The sequence below is a fragment of the Hyla sarda genome, chromosome 5 (genome assembly GCF_029499605.1).
Source record: "Hyla sarda isolate aHylSar1 chromosome 5, aHylSar1.hap1, whole genome shotgun sequence".
In the NCBI taxonomy this organism is placed as follows: domain Eukaryota; kingdom Metazoa; phylum Chordata; class Amphibia; order Anura; family Hylidae; genus Hyla; species Hyla sarda.
In genome coordinates this window covers 268,601,934-268,625,733 of record NC_079193.1, presented here as the reverse complement: position 1 = coordinate 268,625,733, position 23,800 = coordinate 268,601,934, and the positions used below count along the sequence as shown (strand labels likewise).

The window sequence follows — 23,800 nt, the reverse complement described above, 5'->3', positions numbered from 1 at the left end:
ATACAGAGGACACAGTGCACACTACTGTTATATACAGACAGTGTGTGAGGATATAATACAGAGGACACAGTGCACACTACTGTTATATACAGTGTGTGAGGATACAATACAGAGGACACAGTGCACACTACTGTTTTATATACAGTGTGTGAGGATATAATACAGAGGACACAGTGCACACTACTGCGTTATATACAGTGTGTGAGGATATAATACAGGGGACACAGTGCACACTACTGTTATATACAGTGTGTGAGGATATAATACAGAGGACACAGTGCACACTACTGCGTTATATACAGTGTGTGAGGATATAATACAGAGGACACAGTGCACACTACTGTTATATACAGACAGTGTGTGAGGATATAATACAGAGGACACAGTGCACACTACTGTTATATACAGTGTGTGAGGATATAATACAGGGGACACAGTGCACACTACTGCGTTATATACAGTGTGTGAGGATAGAATACAGAGGACACAGTGCACACTACTGTTATATACAGTGTGTGAGGGTATAATACAGAGGACACAGTGCACACTACTGTTATATACAGTGTGTTAGGGTATAATACAGAGGACACAGTGCACACTACTGTTATATACAGTGTGTGAGGATATAATACAGAGGACACAGTGCACACTACTGTTATATACAGTGTGTGAGGATATAATACAGAGGACACAGTGCACACTACTGCGTTATATACAGTGTGTGAGGATATAATACAGAGGACACAGTGCACACTACTGCGTTATATACAGTGTGTGAGGATATAATACAGAGGACACAGTGCACACTACTGCGTTATATACAGACAGTGTGTGAGGATATAATACAGAGGACACAGTGCACACTACTGTTATATACAGTGTGTGAGGATATAATACAGAGGACACAGTGCACACTACTGTTATATACAGTGTGTGAGGATATAATACAGAGGACACAGTGCATACTACTGTTATATACAGTGTGTGAGGATATAATACAGGGGACACAGTGCACACTACTGTTATATACAGACAGTGTGTGAGGATATAATACAGGGGACACAGTGCACACTACTGTTATATACAGTGTGTGAGGATATAATACAGAGGACACAGTGCACACTACTGTTATATACAGTGTGTGAGGATAGAATACAGAGGACACAGTGCACACTACTGTTATATACAGTGTGTGAGGATATAATACAGAGGACACAGTGCACACTACTGTTATATACAGTGTGTGAGGATATAATACAGAGGACACAGTGTACACTACTGTTATATACAGTGTGTGAGGATATAATACAGAGGACACAGTGCACACTACTGTTATATACAGTGTGTGAGGATATAATACAGAGGACACAGTGCACACTACTGTTATATACAGTGTGTGAGGATATAATACAGAGGACACAGTGCACACTACTGTTATATACAGTGTGTGAGGATATAATACAGAGGACACAGTGCACACTACTGTTATATACAGTGTGTGAGGATATAATACAGAGGACACAGTGCACACTACTGTTATATACAGACAGTGTGTGAGGATATAATACAGAGGACACAGTGTACACTACTGTTATATACAGTGTGTCAGGATATAATACAGAGGACACAGTGCACACTATTGTTATATACAGACAGTGTGTGAGGATATAATATAGAGGACACAGTGCACACTACTGTTATATACAGACAGTGTGTGAGGATATAATACAGAGGACACAGTGCACACTACTGTTATATACAGTGTGTGAGGATATAATACAGAGGACACAGTGCACACTACTGCATTATATACAAACAGTGTGTGAGGATATAATACAGAGGACACAGTGCACACTACTGTTATATACAGTGTGTGAGGATATAATACAGAGGACACAGTGCACACTACTGTTATATACAGACAGTGTGTGAGGATATAATACAGAGGACACAGTGCACACTACTGTTATATACAGTGTGTGAGGATACAATACAGAGGACACAGTGCACACTACTGTTTTATATACAGTGTGTGAGGATATAATACAGAGGACACAGTGCACACTACTGCGTTATATACAGACAGTGTGTGAGGATATAATACAGAGGACACAGTGCACACTACTGCGTTATATACAGTGTGAGGATATAATACAGAGGACACAGTGCACACTACTGTTATATACAGTGTGTGAGGATATAATACAGAGGACACAGTGCACACTACTGTTATATACAGTGTGTGAGGATATAATACAGGGGACACAGTGCACACTACTGTTATATACAGTGTGTGAGGATATAATACAGAGGACACAGTGCACACTACTTCGTTATATACAGTGTGTGAGGATAGAATACAGAGGACACAGTGCACACTACTGTTATATACAGTGTGTGAGGGTATAATACAGAGGACACAGTGCACACTACTGTTATATACAGTGTGTTAGGGTATAATACAGAGGACACAGTGCACACTACTGTTATATACAGTGTGTGAGGATATAATACAGAGGACACAGTGCACACTACTGTTATATACAGTGTGTGAGGATATAATACAGAGGACACAGTGCACACTACTGTTATATACAGTGTGTGAGGATATAATACAGAGGACACAGTGCACACTACTGTTATATACAGTGTGTGAGGATATAATACAGAGGACACAGTGCACACTACTGTTATATACAGTGTGTGAGGATATAATACAGAGGACACAGTGCACACTACTGCGTTATATACAGTGTGTGAGGATATAATACAGAGGACACAGTGCACACTACTGTTATATACAGTGTGTCAGGATATAATACAGAGCACACAGTGCACACTACTGTTATATACAGTGTGTGAGGATATAATACAGAGGACACAGTGCACACTACTGTTATATACAGTGTGTGAGGATAGAATACAGAGGACACAGTGCACACTACTGTTATATACAGTGTGTGAGGATATAATACAGAGGACACAGTGCACACTACTGTTATATACAGTGTGTGAGGATAGAATACAGAGGACACAGTGCACACTACTGTTATATACAGTGTGTGAGGATATAATACAGAGGACACAGTGCACACTACTGTTATATACAGTGTGTGAGGATATAATACAGAGGACACAGTGCACACTACTGTTATATACAGACAGTGTGTGAGGATATAATACAGAGGACACAGTGCACACTACTGTTATATACAGTGTGTGAGGATATAATACAGAGGACACAGTGCACACTACTGTTATATACAGTGTGTGAGGATATAATACAGAGGACACAGTGCACACTACTGTTATATACAGTGTGTGAGGATATAATACAGAGGACACAGTGCACACTACTGTTATATACAGTGTGTGAGGATATAATACAGAGGACACAGTGCACACTACTGTTATATACAGTGTGTGAGGATATAATACAGAGGACACAGTGCACACTACTGTTATATACAGACAGTGTGTGAGGATATAATACAGAGGACACAGTGCACACTACTGCGTTATATACAGACAGTGTGTGAGGATATAATACAGAGGACACAGTGCACACTACTGTTATATACAGTGTGTGAGGATATAATACAGAGGACACAGTGCACACTACTGCGTTATATACAGACAGTGTGTGAGGATATAATACAGAGGACACAGTGCACACTACTGTTATATACAGTGTGTGAGGATATAATACAGAGGACACAGTGCACACTACTGCATTATATACAGACAGTGTGTGAGGATATAATACAGAGGACACAGTGCACACTACTGTTATATACAGACAGTGTGTGAGGATATAATATAGAGGACACAGTGCACACTACTGTTATATACTTACAGTGTGTGAGGATATAATACAGAGGACACAGTGCACACTACTGTTATATACAGACAGTGTGTGAGGATATAATACAGAGGACACAGTGCACACTACTGTTATATACAGTGTGTGAGGATAGAATACAGAGGACACAGTGCACACTACTGTTATATACAGTGTGTGAGGATATAATACAGAGGACACAGTGCACACTACTGTTATATACAGTGTGTGAGGATATAATACAGAGGACACAGTGTACACTACTGTTATATACAGTGTGTGAGGATATAATACAGAGGACACAGTGCACACTACTGTTATATACAGTGTGTGAGGATATAATACAGAGGACACAGTGCACACTACTGTTATATACAGTGTGTGAGGATATAATACAGAGGACACAGTGCACACTACTGTTATATACAGTGTGTGAGGATATAATACAGAGGACACAGTGCACACTACTGCGTTATATACAGACAGTGTGTGAGGATATAATACAGAGGACACAGTGCACACTACTGTTATATACAGACAGTGTGTGAGGATAGAATAGAGGACACAGTGCACACTACTGTTATATACAGTGTGTGAGGATATAATACAGAGGACACAGTGCACACTACTGTTATATACAGTGTGTGAGGATAGAATACAGAGGACACAGTGCACACTACTGTTATATACAGTGTGTGAGGGTATAATACAGAGGACACAGTGCACACTACTGTTATATACAGACAGTGTGTGAGGATATAATACAGAGGACACAGTGCACACTACTGTTATATACAGTGTGTGAGGATAGAATACAGAGGACACAGTGCACACTACTGTTATATACAGTGTGTGAGGATATAATACAGAGGACACAGTGCACACTACTGTTATATACAGACAGTGTGTGAGGATATAATACAGAGGACACAGTGCACACTACTGTTATATACAGTGTGTGAGGATACAATACAGAGGACACAGTGCACACTACTGTTATATACAGTGTGTGAGGATAGAATACAGAGGACACAGTGCACACTACTGTTATATACAGTGTGTGAGGGTATAATACAGAGGACACAGTGCACACTACTGTTATATACAGACAGTGTGTGAGGATATAATACAGAGGACACAGTGCACACTACTGTTATATACAGTGTGTGAGGATATAATACAGAGGACACAGTGCACACTACTGTTATATACAGACAGTGTGTGAGGATATAATACAGAGGACACAGTGCACACTACTGTTATATACAGTGTGTGAGGATACAATAGAGGACACAGTGCACACTACTGTTATATACAGTGTGTGAGGATAGAATACAGAGGACACAGTGCACACTACTGTTATATACAGTGTGTGAGGGTATAATACAGAGGACACAGTGCACACTACTGTTATATACAGACAGTGTGTGAGGATATAATACAGAGGACACAGTGCACACTACTGTTATATACAGTGTGTGAGGATAGAATACAGAGGACACAGTGCACACTACTGTTATATACAGTGTGTGAGGATATAATACAGAGGACACAGTGCACACTACTGTTATATACAGACAGTGTGTGAGGATATAATACAGAGGACACAGTGCACACTACTGTTATATACAGTGTGTGAGGATACAATACAGAGGACACAGTGCACACTACTGTTATATACAGTGTGTGAGGATACAATACAGAGGACACAGTGCACACTACTGCGTTATATACAGACAGTGTGTGAGGATACAATACAGAGGACACAGTGCACACTACTGCGTTATATACAGACAGTGTGTGAGGATAGAATACAGAGGACACAGTGCACACTACTGTTATATACAGTGTGTGAGGATATAATACAGAGGACACAGTGCACACTACTGCGTTATATACAGACAGTGTGTGAGGATATAATACAGAGGACACAGTGCATACTACTGTTATATACAGTGTGTGAGGATATAATACAGGGGACACAGTGCACACTACTGTTATATACAGTGTGTGAGGATATAATACAGAGGACACAGTGCACACTACTGCGTTATATACAGTGTGTGAGGATATAATACAGAGGACACAGTGCACACTACTGTTATATACAGTGTGTGAGGGTATAATACAGAGGACACAGTGCACACTACTGTTATATACAGTGTGTGAGGATATAATACAGAGGACACAGTGCACACTACTGCGTTATATACAGTGTGTGAGGATAGAATACAGAGGACACAGTGCACACTACTGTTATATACAGTGTGTGAGGGTATAATACAGAGGACACAGTGCACACTACTGTTATATACAGTGTGTGAGGATATAATACAGAGGACACAGTGCACACTACTGCGTTATATACAGTGTGTGAGGATAGAATACAGAGGACACAGTGCACACTACTGTTATATACAGTGTGTGAGGATACAATACAGAGGACACAGTGCACACTACTGTTATATACAGTGTGTGAGGATATAATACAGAGGACACAGTGCACACTACTGCATTATATACAGACAGTGTGTGAGGATATAATACAGAGGACACAGTGCACACTACTGTTATATACAGACAGTGTGTGAGGATAGAATAGAGGACACAGTGCACACTACTGTTATATACAGTGTGTGAGGATAGAATACAGAGGACACAGTGCACACTACTGTTATATACAGTGTGTGAGGATAGAATACAGAGGACACAGTGCACACTACTGTTATATACAGACAGTGTGTGAGGATAGAATAGAGGACACAGTGCACACTACTGCGTTATATACAGTGTGTGAGGATATAATACAGAGGACACAGTGCACACTACTGCGTTATATACAGTGTGTGAGGATATAATACAGAGGATACAGTGCACACTACTGCGTTATATACAGACAGTCTGTGAGGATAGAATACAGAGGACACAGTGCACACTACTGTTATATACAGTGTGTGAGGATAGAATACAGAGGACACAGTGCACACTACTGTTATATACAGACAGTGTGTGAGGATATAATACAGAGGACACAGTGCACACTACTGTTATATACAGTGTGTCAGGATATAATACAGAGGACACAGTGCACACTACTGCGTTATATACAGTGTGTGAGGATATAATACAGGGGACACAGTGCACACTACTGTTATATACAGTGTGTGAGGATATAATACAGAGGACACAGTGCACACTACTGTTATATACAGACAGTGTGTGAGGATATAATACAGAGGACACAGTGCACACTACTGTTATATACAGTGTGTGAGGATATAATACAGAGGACACAGTGCACACTACTGTTATATACAGACAGTGTGTGAGGATATAATACAGAGGACACAGTGCACACTACTGTTATATACAGTGTGTGAGGATATAATACAGAGGACACAGTGCACACTACTGTTATATACAGTGTGTGATGATATAATACAGAGGACACAGTGCACACTACTGTTATATACAGTGTGTGAGGATATAATACAGAGGACACAGTGCACACTACTGTTATATACAGTGTGTGAGGATAGAATACAGAGGACACAGTGCACACTACTGTTATATACAGTGTGTGAGGATATAATACAGAGGACACAGTGCACACTACTGCGTTATATACAGACAGTGTGTGAGGATATAATACAGAGGACACAGTGCACACTACTGTTATATACAGTGTGTGAGGATATAATACAGAGGACAGTGCACACTACTGCATTATATACAGACAGTGTGTGAGGATATAATACAGAGGACACAGTGCACACTACTGTTATATACAGTGTGTGAGGATAGAATACAGAGGACACAGTGCACACTACTGCGTTATATACAGTGTGTGAGGATATAATACAGAGGACACAGTGCACACTACTGCATTATATACAGACAGTGTGTGAGGATATAATACAGAGGACACAGTGCACACTACTGTTATATACAGACAGTGTGTGAGGATATAATATAGAGGACACAGTGCACACTACTGTTATATACAGACAGTGTGTGAGGATATAATACAGAGGACACAGTGCACACTACTGTTATATACAGACAGTGTGTGAGGATATAATACAGAGGACACAGTGCACATTACTGCGTTATATACAGTGTGTGAGGATATAATACAGAGGACACAGTGCACACTACTGTTATATACAGTGTGTGAGGATAGAATACAGAGGACACAGTGCACACTACTGTTATATACAGTGTGTGAGGATATAATACAGAGGACACAGTGCACACTACTGTTATATACAGACAGTGTGTGAGGATATAATACAGAGGACACAGTGCACACTACTGTTATATACAGTGTGTGAGGATAGAATACAGAGGACACAGTGCACACTACTGTTATATACAGTGTGTGAGGATAGAATACAGAGGACACAGTGCACACTACTGTTATATACAGACAGTGTGTGAGGATATAATACAGAGGACACAGTGCACACTACTGTTATATACAGTGTGTGAGGATACAATACAGAGGACACAGTGCACACTACTGTTTTATATACAGTGTGTGAGGATATAATACAGAGGACACAGTGCACACTACTGCGTTATATACAGACAGTGTGTGAGGATATAATACAGAGGACACAGTGCACACTACTGTTATATACAGTGTGTGAGGATATAATACAGAGGACACAGTGCACACTACTGCGTTATATACAGACAGTGTGTGAGGATATAATACAGAGGACACAGTGCATACTACTGTTATATACAGTGTGTGAGGATATAATACAGGGGACACAGTGCACACTACTGTTATATACAGTGTGTGAGGATATAATACAGAGGACACAGTGCACACTACTGCGTTATATACAGTGTGTGAGGATATAATACAGAGGACACAGTGCACACTACTGCGTTATATACAGTGTGTGAGGATAGAATACAGAGGACACAGTGCACACTACTGTTATATACAGTGTGTGAGGGTATAATACAGAGGACACAGTGCACACTACTGTTATATACAGACAGTGTGTGAGGATATAATACAGAGGACACTGTGCACACTACTGTTATATACAGTGTGTGAGGATAGAATACAGAGGACACAGTGCACACTACTGTTATATACAGTGTGTGAGGATATAATACAGAGGACACAGTGCACACTACTGTTATATACAGACAGTGTGTGAGGATATAATACAGAGGACACAGTGCACACTACTGTTATATACAGTGTGTGAGGATAGAATACAGAGGACACAGTGCACACTACTGTTATATACAGACAGTGTGTGAGGATATAATACAGAGGACACAGTGCACACTACTGTTATATACAGTGTGTGAGGATACAATACAGAGGACACAGTGCATACTACTGTTTTATATACAGTGTGTGAGGATATAATACAGAGGACACAGTGCACACTACTGCGTTATATACAGACAGTGTGTGAGGATATAATACAGAGGACACAGTGCACACTACTGTTATATACAGTGTGTGAGGATATAATACAGAGGACACAGTGCACACTACTGCGTTATATACAGACAGTGTGTGAGGATATAATACAGAGGACACAGTGCATACTACTGTTATATACAGTGTGTGAGGATATAATACAGGGGACACAGTGCACACTACTGTTATATACAGTGTGTGAGGATATAATACAGAGGACACAGTGCACCCTACTGCGTTATATACAGTGTGTGAGGATATAATACAGAGGACACAGTGCACACTACTGCGTTATATACAGTGTGTGAGGATAGAATACAGAGGACACAGTGCACACTACTGTTATATACAGTGTGTGAGGATATAATACAGAGGACACAGTGCACACTACTGCGTTATATACAGTGTGTGAGGATAGAATACAGAGGACACAGTGCACACTACTGTTATATACAGTGTGTGAGGATATAATACAGAGGACACATTGCACACTACTGTTATATACAGACAGTGTGTGAGGATATAATACAGAGGACACGGTGCACACTACTGCGTTATATACAGACAGTGTGTGAGGATATAATACAGAGGACACAGTGCACACTACTGTTATATACAGACAGTGTGTGAGGATATAATACAGAGGACACAGTGCACACTACTGTTATATACAGTGTGTGAGGATATAATACAGAGGACACAGTGCACACTACTGTTATATACAGTGTGTGAGGATATAATACAGAGGACACAGTGCACACTACTGTTATATACAGTGTGTGAGGATATAATACAGAGGACACAGTGCACACTACTGTTATATACAGTGTGTGAGGATATAATACAGAGGACACAGTGCACATTACTGCGTTATATACAGACAGTGTGTGAGGATATAATACAGAGGACACAGTGCACACTACTGTTATATACAGACAGTGTGTGAGGATATAATACAGAGGACACAGTGCACACTACTGTTATATACAGTGTGTGAGGATATAATACAGAGGACACAGTGCACACTACTGCATTATATACAGACAGTGTGAGGATATAATACAGAGGATACAGTGCACACTACTGCGTTATATACAGTGTGTGAGGATATAATACAGAGGACACAGTGCACACTACTGTTATATACAGTGTGTGAGGATATAATACAGAGGACACAGTGCACACTACTGTTATATACAGTGTGTGAGGATATAATACAGAGGACACAGTGCACACTACTGCGTTATATACAGTGTGTGAGGATATAATACAGAGGACACAGTGCACACTACTGTTATATACAGACAGTGTGTGAGGATATAATACAGAGGACACAGTGCACACTACTGTTATATACAGTGTGTGAGGATATAATACAGAGGACACAGTGCACACTACTGTTATATACAGTGTGTGAGGATATAATACAGAGGACACAGTGCACACTACTGTTATATACAGTGTGTGAGGATATAATACAGAGGACACAGTGCACACTACTGTTATATACAGTGTGTGAGGATATAATACAGAGGACACAGTGTACACTACTGTTATATACAGTGTGTGAGGATATAATACAGAGGACACAGTGCACACTACTGTTATATACAGTGTGTGAGGATATAATACAGAGGACACAGTGCACACTACTGTTATATACAGTGTGTGAGGATATAATACAGAGGACACAGTGCACACTACTGCGTTATATACAGACAGTGTGTGAGGATATAATACAGAGGACACAGTGCACACTACTGTTATATACAGACAGTGTGTGAGGATAGAATAGAGGACACAGTGCACACTACTGTTATATACAGTGTGTGAGGATATAATACAGAGGACACAGTGCACACTACTGTTATATACAGTGTGTGAGGATAGAATACAGAGGACACAGTGCACACTACTGTTATATACAGACAGTGTGTGAGGATAGAATAGAGGACACAGTGCACACTACTGTTATATACAGTGTGTGAGGATATAATACAGAGGACACAGTGCACACTACTGCGTTATATACAGTGTGTGAGGATATAATACAGAGGACACAGTGCACACTACTGCGTTATATACAGTGTGTGAGGATATAATACAGAGGACACAGTGCACACTACTGCGTTATATACAGTGTGTGAGGATAGAATACAGAGGACACAGTGCACACTACTGTTATATACAGTGTGTGAGGATATAATACAGAGGACACAGTGCACACTACTGTTATATACAGACAGTGTGTGAGGATATAATACAGAGGACACAGTGCACACTACTGTTATATACAGTGTGTCAGGATATAATACAGAGGACACAGTGCACACTACTGCGTTATATACAGTGTGTGAGGATATAATACAGAGGACACAGTGCACACTACTGTTATATACAGTGTGTGAGGATATAATACAGAGGACACAGTGCACACTACTGTTATATACAGACAGTGTGTGAGGATATAATACAGAGGACACAGTGCACACTACTGTTATATACAGTGTGTGAGGATATAATACAGAGGACACAGTGCACACTACTGTTATATACAGTGTGTCAGGATATAATACAGAGGACACAGTGCACACTACTGCGTTATATACAGTGTGTGAGGATATAATACAGAGGACACAGTGCACACTACTGTTATATACAGTGTGTGAGGATATAATACAGAGGACACAGTGCACACTACTGTTATATACAGTGTGTGAGGATATAATACAGAGGACACAGTGCACACTACTGTTATATACAGTGTGTGAGGATATAATACAGAGGACACAGTGCACACTGCTGTTATATACAGTGTGTGAGGATATAATACAGAGGACACAGTGCACACTACTGTTATATACAGTGTGTGAGGATAGAATACAGAGGACACAGTGCACACTACTGTTATATACAGTGTGTGAGGATAGAATACAGAGGACACAGTGCACACTACTGTTATATACAGTGTGTGAGGATATAATACAGAGGACACAGTGCACACTACTGCGTTATATACAGACAGTGTGTGAGGATATAATACAGAGGACACAGTGCACACTACTGTTATATACAGTGTGTGAGGATAGAATACAGAGGACACAGTGCACACTACTGTTATATACAGTGTGTGAGGATACAATACAGAGGACACAGTGCACACTACTGTTATATACAGTGTGTGAGGATACAATACAGAGGACACAGTGCACACTACTGTTATATACAGTGTGTGAGGATATAATACAGAGGACACAGTGCACACTACTGTTATATACAGTGTGTGAGGATACAATACAGAGGACACAGTGCACACTACTGTTATATACAGTGTGTGAGGATATAATACAGAGGACACAGTGCACACTACTGCATTATATACAGTGTGTGAGGATATAATACAGAGGACACAGTGCACACTACTGTTATATACAGTGTGTGAGGATATAATACAGAGGACACAGTGCACACTACTGCATTATATACAGTGTGTGAGGATATAATACAGAGGACACAGTGCACACTACTGTTATATACAGTGTGTGAGGATATAATACAGAGGACACAGTGCACACTACTGCGTTATATACAGTGTGTGAGGATATAATACAGAGGACACAGTGCACACTACTGCATTATATACAGTGTGTGAGGATATAATACAGAGGACACAGTGCACACTACTGTTATATACAGTGTGTGAGGATATAATACAGAGGACACAGTGCACACTACTGCATTATATACAGTGTGTGAGGATATAATACAGAGGACACAGTGCACACTACTGTTATATACAGTGTGTGAGGATAGAATACAGAGGACACAGTGCACACTACTGTTATATACAGTGTGTGAGGATATAATACAGAGGACACAGTGCACACTACTGTTATATACAGACAGTGTGTGAGGATATAATACAGAGGACACAGTGCACACTACTGTTATATACAGTGTGTGAGGATAGAATACAGAGGACACAGTGCACACTACTGTTATATACAGTGTGTGAGGATAGAATACAGAGGACACAGTGCACACTACTGTTATATACAGACAGTGTGTGAGGATATAATACAGAGGACACAGTGCACACTACTGTTATATACAGTGTGTGAGGATACAATACAGAGGACACAGTGCACACTACTGTTTTATATACAGTGTGTGAGGATATAATACAGAGGACACAGTGCACACTACTGCGTTATATACAGACAGTGTGTGAGGATATAATACAGAGGACACAGTGCACACTACTGTTATATACAGTGTGTGAGGATATAATACAGAGGACACAGTGCACACTACTGCGTTATATACAGACAGTGTGTGAGGATATAATACAGAGGACACAGTGCATACTACTGTTATATACAGTGTGTGAGGATATAATACAGGGGTCACAGTGCACACTACTGTTATATACAGTGTGTGAGGATATAATACAGAGGACACAGTGCACACTACTGCGTTATATACAGTGTGTGAGGATATAATACAGAGGACACAGTGCACACTACTGCGTTATATACAGTGTGTGAGGATAGAATACAGAGGACACAGTGCACACTACTGTTATATACAGTGTGTGAGGGTATAATACAGAGGACACAGTGCACACTACTGTTATATACAGACAGTGTGTGAGGATATAATACAGAGGACACAGTGCACACTACTGTTATATACAGTGTGTGAGGATAGAATACAGAGGACACAGTGCACACTACTGTTATATACAGTGTGTGAGGATATAATACAGAGGACACAGTGCACACTACTGTTATATACAGACAGTGTGTGAGGATATAATACAGAGGACACAGTGCACACTACTGTTATATACAGTGTGTGAGGATAGAATACAGAGGACACAGTGCACACTACTGTTATATACAGACAGTGTGTGAGGATATAATACAGAGGACACAGTGCACACTACTGTTATATACAGTGTGTGAGGATACAATACAGAGGACACAGTGCATACTACTGTTTTATATACAGTGTGTGAGGATATAATACAGAGGACACAGTGCACACTACTGCGTTATATACAGACAGTGTGTGAGGATATAATACAGAGGACACAGTGCACACTACTGTTATATACAGTGTGTGAGGATATAATACAGAGGACACAGTGCACACTACTGTTATATACAGTGTGTGAGGATATAATACAGGGGACACAGTGCACACTACTGTTATATACAGTGTGTGAGGATATAATACAGAGGACACAGTGCACCCTACTGCGTTATATACAGTGTGTGAGGATATAATACAGAGGACACAGTGCACACTACTGCGTTATATACAGTGTGTGAGGATAGAATACAGAGGACACAGTGCACACTACTGTTATATACAGTGTGTGAGGATATAATACAGAGGACACAGTGCACACTACTGCGTTATATACAGTGTGTGAGGATAGAATACAGAGGACACAGTGCACACTACTGTTATATACAGTGTGTGAGGATATAATACAGAGGACACATTGCACACTACTGTTATATACAGACAGTGTGTGAGGATATAATACAGAGGACACAGTGCACACTACTGCGTTATATACAGACAGTGTGTGAGGATATAATACAGAGGACACAGTGCACACTACTGTTATATACAGACAGTGTGTGAGGATATAATACAGAGGACACAGTGCACACTACTGTTATATACAGTGTGTGAGGATATAATACAGAGGACACAGTGCACATTACTGCGTTATATACAGTGTGTGAGGATATAATACAGAGGACACAGTGCACACTACTGTTATATACAGTGTGTGAGGATATAATACAGAGGACACAGTGCACACTACTGTTATATACAGTGTGTGAGGATATAATACAGAGGACACAGTGCACACTACTGTTATATACAGACAGTGTGTGAGGATATAATACAGAGGACACAGTGCACACTACTGTTATATACAGTGTGTGAGGATAGAATACAGAGGACACAGTGCACACTACTGTTATATACAGACAGTGTGTGAGGATATAATACAGAGGACACAGTGCACACTACTGTTATATACAGTGTGTGAGGATACAATACAGAGGACACAGTGCATACTACTGTTTTATATACAGTGTGTGAGGATATAATACAGAGGACACAGTGCACACTACTGCGTTATATACAGACAGTGTGTGAGGATATAATACAGAGGACACAGTGCACACTACTGTTATATACAGTGTGTGAGGATATAATACAGAGGACACAGTGCACACTACTGCGTTATATACAGACAGTGTGTGAGGATATAATACAGAGGACACAGTGCATACTACTGTTATATACAGTGTGTGAGGATATAATACAGGGGACACAGTGCACACTACTGTTATATACAGTGTGTGAGGATATAATACAGAGGACACAGTGCACCCTACTGCGTTATATACAGTGTGTGAGGATATAATACAGAGGACACAGTGCACACTACTGCGTTATATACAGTGTGTGAGGATAGAATACAGAGGACACAGTGCACACTACTGTTATATACAGTGTGTGAGGATATAATACAGAGGACACAGTGCACACTACTGCGTTATATACAGTGTGTGAGGATAGAATACAGAGGACACAGTGCACACTACTGTTATATACAGTGTGTGAGGATATAATACAGAGGACACATTGCACACTACTGTTATATACAGACAGTGTGTGAGGATATAATACAGAGGACACAGTGCACACTACTGCGTTATATACAGACAGTGTGTGAGGATATAATACAGAGGACACAGTGCACACTACTGTTATATACAGACAGTGTGTGAGGATATAATACAGAGGACACAGTGCACACTACTGTTATATACAGTGTGTGAGGATATAATACAGAGGACACAGTGCACATTACTGCGTTATATACAGTGTGTGAGGATATAATACAGAGGACACAGTGCACACTACTGTTATATACAGTGTGTGAGGATATAATACAGAGGACACAGTGCACACTACTGTTATATACAGTGTGTGAGGATATAATACAGAGGACACAGTGCACACTACTGTTATATACAGTGTGTGAGGATATAATACAGAGGACACAGTGCACACTACTGTTATATACAGTGTGTGAGGATATAATACAGAGGACACAGTGTACACTACTGTTATATACAGTGTGTGAGGATATAATACAGAGGACACAGTGCACACTACTGTTATATACAGTGTGTGAGGATATAATACAGAGGACACAGTGCACACTACTGTTATATACAGTGTGTGAGGATATAATACAGAGGACACAGTGCACACTACTGCGTTATATACAGACAGTGTGTGAGGATATAATACAGAGGACACAGTGCACACTACTGTTATATACAGACAGTGTGTGAGGATATAATACAGAGGACACAGTGCACACTACTGTTATATACAGTGTGTGAGGATATAATACAGAGGACACAGTGCACACTACTGCGTTATATACAGACAGTGTGTGAGGATATAATACAGAGGACACAGTGCACACTACTGTTATATACAGACAGTGTGTGAGGATAGAATAGAGGACACAGTGCACACTACTGTTATATACAGTGTGTGAGGATATAATACAGAGGACACAGTGCACACTACTGTTATATACAGTGTGTGAGGATAGAATACAGAGGACACAGTGCACACTACTGTTATATACAGACAGTGTGTGAGGATAGAATAGAGGACACAGTGCACACTACTGTTATATACAGTGTGTGAGGATATAATACAGAGTACACAGTGCACACTACTGCGTTATATACAGTGTGTGAGGATATAATACAGAGGACACAGTGCACACTACTGCGTTATATACAGTGTGTGAGGATATAATACAGAGGACACAGTGCACACTACTGCGTTATATACAGTGTGTGAGGATAGAATACAGAGGACACAGTGCACACTACTGTTATATACAGTGTGTGAGGATATAATACAGAGGACACAGTGCACACTACTGTTATATACAGACAGTGTGTGAGGATATAATACAGAGGACACAGTGCACACTACTGCGTTATATACAGTGTGTGAGGATATAATACAGAGGACACAGTGCACACTACTGTTATATACAGTGTGTGAGGATATAATACAGAGGACACAGTGCACACTACTGTTATATACAGACAGTGTGTGAGGATATAATACAGAGGACACAGTGCACACTACTGTTATATACAGTGTGTGAGGATATAATACAGAGGACACAGTGCACACTACTGTTATATACAGTGTGTCAGGATATAATACAGAGGACACAGTGCACACTACTGCGTTATATACAGTGTGTGAGGATATAATACAGAGGACACAGTGCACACTACTGTTATATACAGTGTGTGATGATATAATACAGAGGACACAGTGCACACTACTGTTATATACAGTGTGTGAGGATATAATACAGAGGACACAGTGCACACTACTGTTATATACAGTGTGTGAGGATATAATACAGAGGACACAGTGCACACTACTGTTATATACAGTGTGTGAGGATATAATACAGAGGACACAGTGCACACTACTGTTATATACAGTGTGTGAGGATAGAATACAGAGGACACAGTGCACACTACTGTTATATACAGTGTGTGAGGATAGAATACAGAGGACACAGTGCACACTACTGTTATATACAGTGTGTGAGGATATAATACAGAGGACACAGTGCACACTACTGTTATATACAGTGTGTGAGGATATAATACAGAGGACACAGTGCACACTACTGTTATATACAGACAGTGTGTGAGGATATAATACAGAGGACACAGTGCACACTACTGTTATATACAGTGTGTGAGGATATAATACAGAGGACACAGTGCACACTACTGCGTTATATACAGACAGTGTGTGAGGATATAATACAGAGGACACAGTGCACACTACTGTTATATACAGTGTGTGAGGATAGAATACAGAGGACACAGTGCACACTACTGTTATATACAGTGTGTGAGGATACAATACAGAGGACACAGTGCACACTACTGTTATATACAGTGTGTGAGGATACAATACAGAGGACACAGTGCACACTACTGTTATATACAGTGTGTGAGGATATAATACAGAGGACACAGTGCACACTACTGTTATATACAGTGTGTGAGGATACAATACAGAGGACACAGTGCACACTACTGTTATATACAGTGTGTGAGGATATAATACAGAGGACACAGTGCACACTACTGCATTATATACAGTGTGTGAGGATATAATACAGAGGACACAGTGCACACTACTGTTATATACAGTGTGTGAGGATATAATACAGAGGACACAGTGCACACTACTGCATTATATACAGTGTGTGAGGATATAATACAGAGGACACAGTGCACACTACTGTTATATACAGTGTGTGAGGATATAATACAGAGGACACAGTGCACACTACTGCATTATATACAGTGTGTGAGGATATAATACAGAGGACACAGTGCACACTACTGTTATATACAGTGTGTGAGGATATAATACAGAGGACACAGTGCACACTACTGTTATATACAGTGTGTGAGGATATAATACAGAGGACACAGTGCACACTACTGTTATATACAGTGTGTGAGGATATAATACAGAGGACACAGTGCACACTACTGTTATATACAGACAGTGTGTGAGGATATAATACAGAGGACACAGTGCACACTACTGTTATATACAGTGTGTGAGGATAGAATACAGAGGACACAGTGCACACTACTGTTATATACAGTGTGTGAGGATATAATACAGAGGACACCGTGCACACTACTGTTATATACAGTGTGTGAGGATATAATACAGAGGACACAGTGCACACTACTCTTCTCTTCCATGGTCAGCAATCTGATAGCAGGCAGGGCTGTAAGTTTCTGTTACAGTCTTCATGGAGGTGAATGTGAGGGACAGGCGGGTGACAATCTATAAACCTATAATACTCAGCAATGGTAATATCTGTTTATACAGCTCATTGTGATGCTACAGAGGTAAGCTTGACTTCCAAACTGTGGACCGCCATCTCTTCCTTTAGATGGTCGGCGGGGCTGGCTGACATTTTAGTGTGTGACTAGCTTAACTCTTTATAGTTCAGCAGCAGTAACTGTCATGTTGTGGCTACTTGTGGGTCACTGTGTAGCCATAGTGTAAGGGTAATGATCCTTCATGGCTTATAATATTTCATAGCTACATAGTTAGAAGTACAACTAAGTTATAGCTGATAAGATATCGCTATAAATCTCATATGATACAAGTTCTTACATTTTCTCTGTTGGGAACAATTGCTACATTAGAAGTCTGTCAGGCTGTCTTTACAGTTTTTCGATTACCCCCCCCCCTCCCACACACACACACACACACACACACACACACACACACACACACACACACCCATGATCCCTGTTCCGGAGTTATGGGTTGCTTTATTTCTTTCTGACAGATTACGTACTCCTTCCGATGGGCAAATATAGTTCTGATGCGCTAGTTGTTTTGGTGGGCTTATCGGGGCCAAAGGTGTGAATAACTTATATCCCTGCACTACTAAGTGCTCCCCTTGCTTCATAGTCAGTCTTGCGGGATTTTCTTGATTACGTCAGAAGGAAGATAGGGGAGCAGATGTAAGTTATTCATGCCCCCCAGCCCCATAGGCCCACCCATACCTCCATGGCATCATAATTATTAATGGATTATGCACACCCATTTGACAAAACCCCATAGCTCCCGATCGAGGTCAGGTGGGGACGGCAGTTCAGTCCATAAAAGGTCATCCCCTTCCCCCAAGGATCCTATACATACATCTACATTGTGTTTTTAGAAATGACCACACGTCGTCTTTAAGATCCCTGCGAAATATGCTCAACCGACACCTGAATCCTAAAAAGTAATACATGACAATTTGTAAATAAAAACTTGTATTAAGATTTCCACATATAGGTTATATGCAAGGAAAGGGTGTATTTCCCTTGCTATCTCTGCAGAATGCTCCACCTGTGGCCTGATTAATGAGGTATCAGGAAGGGAAAGTGTGTTTAAAAGGAAAAGAAACAGAATAGTTGGGGCTCTCCCTGGGTAACAGCATGTCTCTGTAGGGGGAGACACAAGGACCCTGTTGAGGAAACACACAGCGAACTGTGAGCGGTCCAAGAAGTGAAGAAGTGGTGTGAACTGTGAGTAACAGGTTGCAGGGGCACATGTTTTATGCTGGCTGAGGGTAGCTCACCAGATAGTAGTCAGGGCATGCTTACATGTGTAGTCAGTGACCAGACGGTCTAGGACTTTGGTTTGTTCCTGAGTTATGTTTTGTTTTACCTGCAACCTGTCTAAATAAAGCTGGCAAGGTGCCAGGCTTGCACGAATAACCGTTGTCTGCGGGTTTGAGTGGAAACGTGTCCCGTGGCAGTGTCCAGGACGATCCCGGAGCTAATCCGCCAAGGAGGAATCCTTACAATATATATTATGTGTGTGTATCCTGTACATGCTGGACCTCAATGGTGCTGACTGCCCATATTTGTTTAATGGGGTCTGTCACGTTTCTGTCATGTTAGGCTGGGTTCACAACGCGTTTAGTTAAATACGGCTCCCGTATACGGCTGGGAGAAGGGGGGCGGGGCTTAATCGCGGCACCCGCACTCAGCCGTATTCAGGAACCGTATTTAATGTATGTCTATGAGCCGACCGGAGTGAACCGCAGCCTCCGGTCGGCTTCGTTTTCGGCCGTATGTGGTTTCCCGACCGCAGGCAAAAACGCGGTCGACCACGTTTTTGCCTGCAGTCGGGAAACCGCATACGGCCGAAAACTAAGCCGACCGGAGGCTGCGGTTCACTCCGGTCGGCTCATAGACATACATTAAATACGGTTCCCGAATACGGCAGAGTGCGGGCGCCGCAATTAAGCCCCGCCCCCTCCTCCCAACCGTATACGGGAGCCGTATTTAACAAAACGTGGTGTGAACCCAGCCTTACACGTTTTTTTTTTTTGTTTTTTTTTTTCTCTTATGGAATTAGCATTGAGGTTCCCATTGTGCCTTCAAATACAGATGTAAACAGCACCTTAATGTGGTCTGTCACGTGTCTTATGTTGACTGTTATCATGAAATCAGGTAATATTTTAACCCATCTAATCATTTGTTTCTTCATGGTGGCTGTGCCATTAGGGCCTAAATGCTGCCTGTTTGCCATCCTTTACTGTAATAGGATGCCAGCTTGCGGAAAAGATGATATTGTACCACAACATTAGGAAAAGTAAGCTTTTATTAAAGTTTTGATAAATGTGCATACATATGTTACTACCTGTAAGATGTTGATCATTGACCCTTGACATGGTCACTTGGTGAGTTTTCCTGATTTATAAAATTTTTTTTTTCTTTTCTTGCAGTAATGACCTCAAAAAAGAGCAAGTCCTCTTTGCCAGAGACTCATGCAAAACGTCAGAAGTTAAGCAAAGAAACTAAAAGTCCCCTTGCTACATCTCAAAAGAGAAATGTTGTCAGAAACAAGTCAAAGCCATGTTCGACGCAGTGTAAAAGTAAAACAGCATTGCCTACAAACAAAACCAATAAAAAATTACAGTCATCTCGATCTGAAGTGGAACAAAAATGGAAAACTGGGAATGTGAAAGTCACCAAAAAAAGTAATGGGAAAAATGTGCCTGTCAAGCAGAAAGCTGTAGCCAAAGACATGGCAGCTTCAAAAAGGAGCACCAGCACCCCAAGGCGCTCTAATAATGCATCAAAAGCCACAAAGAAAACTCCACCAACAAGTGTGCGCAAAACAGCAGCCAGAGGAACGCCTGCACAAAGAAAAACCCAAAAAATTGTGAAAAGCCCTGCCAGAAGCCAATCTGCAAAACGTATAAAGAATGAGCCTGTAAAGAAAAGCTTGAGTAAACCTGGGAAAAAATCTGTACAAGCAAAGAAGGTGGACAAAACTGTAAAAAGTAAGGAAAAGAAACCATCCAAGACCCCCCCTAGTAGAAACAAACTTACTGTAGTAAGTCTTAAAAGGACGGCACAATCTATAAGAACATCTGGGAGAAATACAAAATCAGACAGTAAAAAAGATGCAGCCTGTGCAGCTGAGACTACAAAAAAATTGTCTAGTACTCGAAGGACAAATCAAAAGCCATCAATTGCATTAAAGCAGAATACTCGTATTCAAAACAAAAAAAAGTCAGTAAGTGCTCAGATCAATGTCTCTAAGTCTGTACCAAGACCAAGAGTAAAAAAAGAAGTTAAAACTAAGAGTCCGGAGGGGGTTGAGGGACAGTCACTTGTTCATCAAACAAGGCAACCTGTAATTGACTTTGATGCCGTCAAAAATAAAACCCTAGAACAGGCACAGTCCACTTCATGCTGTACTTCCAGTGTAGCAGAGCATGCATTGCTGAAGGAGAAAATATCCAGTAAGTCTACAACTCTGTCTACCAGAACTTCGACTGTGCCTTTAAAGCGCAAAAGGGATAGCAATAAACCTTTGGTCAAGACGGCAAAGAAGCAAAAAGTCTCCAAACAAGGGTCTGAAAAAAACATTATAGATGTTCCGACTGAAAAGGATCAGAAATCCAAGCGGATAAGTATCCTGGATTTGTGCAATGAAATAGCTGGAGAAATAGAATCTGATACAGTGGAAGTTGTGAAAGAGGCACCTAGCACCCCAAATAATCCCAGTGAGGATGAACCCATCGAGAATAAGAAAGACAGTCCAATGGAGGCGTCACTACCTCCTCCTTCTGAACACAGCCCCATAATGCCATCTAGACGGTTCTTTCCTAGCAGAAAACCATTGCAAATGAAATCTAAGGTTGAGCAGAAAACAAGTCCATTAACCAAAAAGTCCAAATGGAACAAAATCAAGCTAAAAAAGAACTTTGCCCCAAATAATATACTCAGGAGTCGCACTGTACTTCCTAATCTTGAATCCATTAGAGCCAAAGCCTCGATTCAGCAGACTGTGATGGAGGCATTGAACACGCCGAAGACTTCAAATAAGAAGCCTGATGCAACATTGTCAAAAGACATTAAACTAAATGAGCCCGTGCTTTCAGAAAGGATCAAGAACAATACAGTTCTGTCAGTGGAGGGTGAAAGTGAGTCAAGGAAGCAATCTACTGAAAATGGACTGCTGGAGAACCATATAAAACATGAGCTTGAAATGGCATTAGATGAGGTACTTTTCTAGCCTTTACACATGGCCTTGTCAGATGAGAATGTCATTTAGAAGTGTATTTCTAGAGGTCTTTGTTAGTATGTAGTCTGTGTTTATAATCTCATACACTGCGCCATTTGGAAAGTCTTAATATTCTTTATGTTGCTACCTTGTGCTAAAATCAACATGATTCAAGTTTTCCCCCATTAATCTTCATTAACCCCTTAAGGACCAAGTGTTTTCAGTTTTTGCACTTTCGATTTTTCCTCCTTACATTTAAAAAAAAATCATAACCCTTTTCAATTTTGCACCTA

The 23,800-nt window shown here is 40.7% G+C and overlaps 1 protein-coding gene across 3 annotated transcripts in view; it reads left to right on the top strand.

Annotated features, from left to right (window-relative positions):
- ESCO1 (establishment of sister chromatid cohesion N-acetyltransferase 1) overlaps positions 1-23,800 on the top strand; it is a 95,940-nt gene that overhangs the window by 25,414 nt on the left and 46,726 nt on the right. For all 3 annotated transcript variants that reach the window (XM_056521692.1, XM_056521690.1, XM_056521691.1), the window contains exon 2: positions 21,718-23,507. In XM_056521692.1, coding sequence (XP_056377667.1) covers positions 21,720-23,507 — 1,788 coding nt within the window. In that variant the 5' untranslated portion in view covers positions 21,718-21,719. The remainder of the gene's footprint in view (positions 1-21,717; positions 23,508-23,800) is intronic.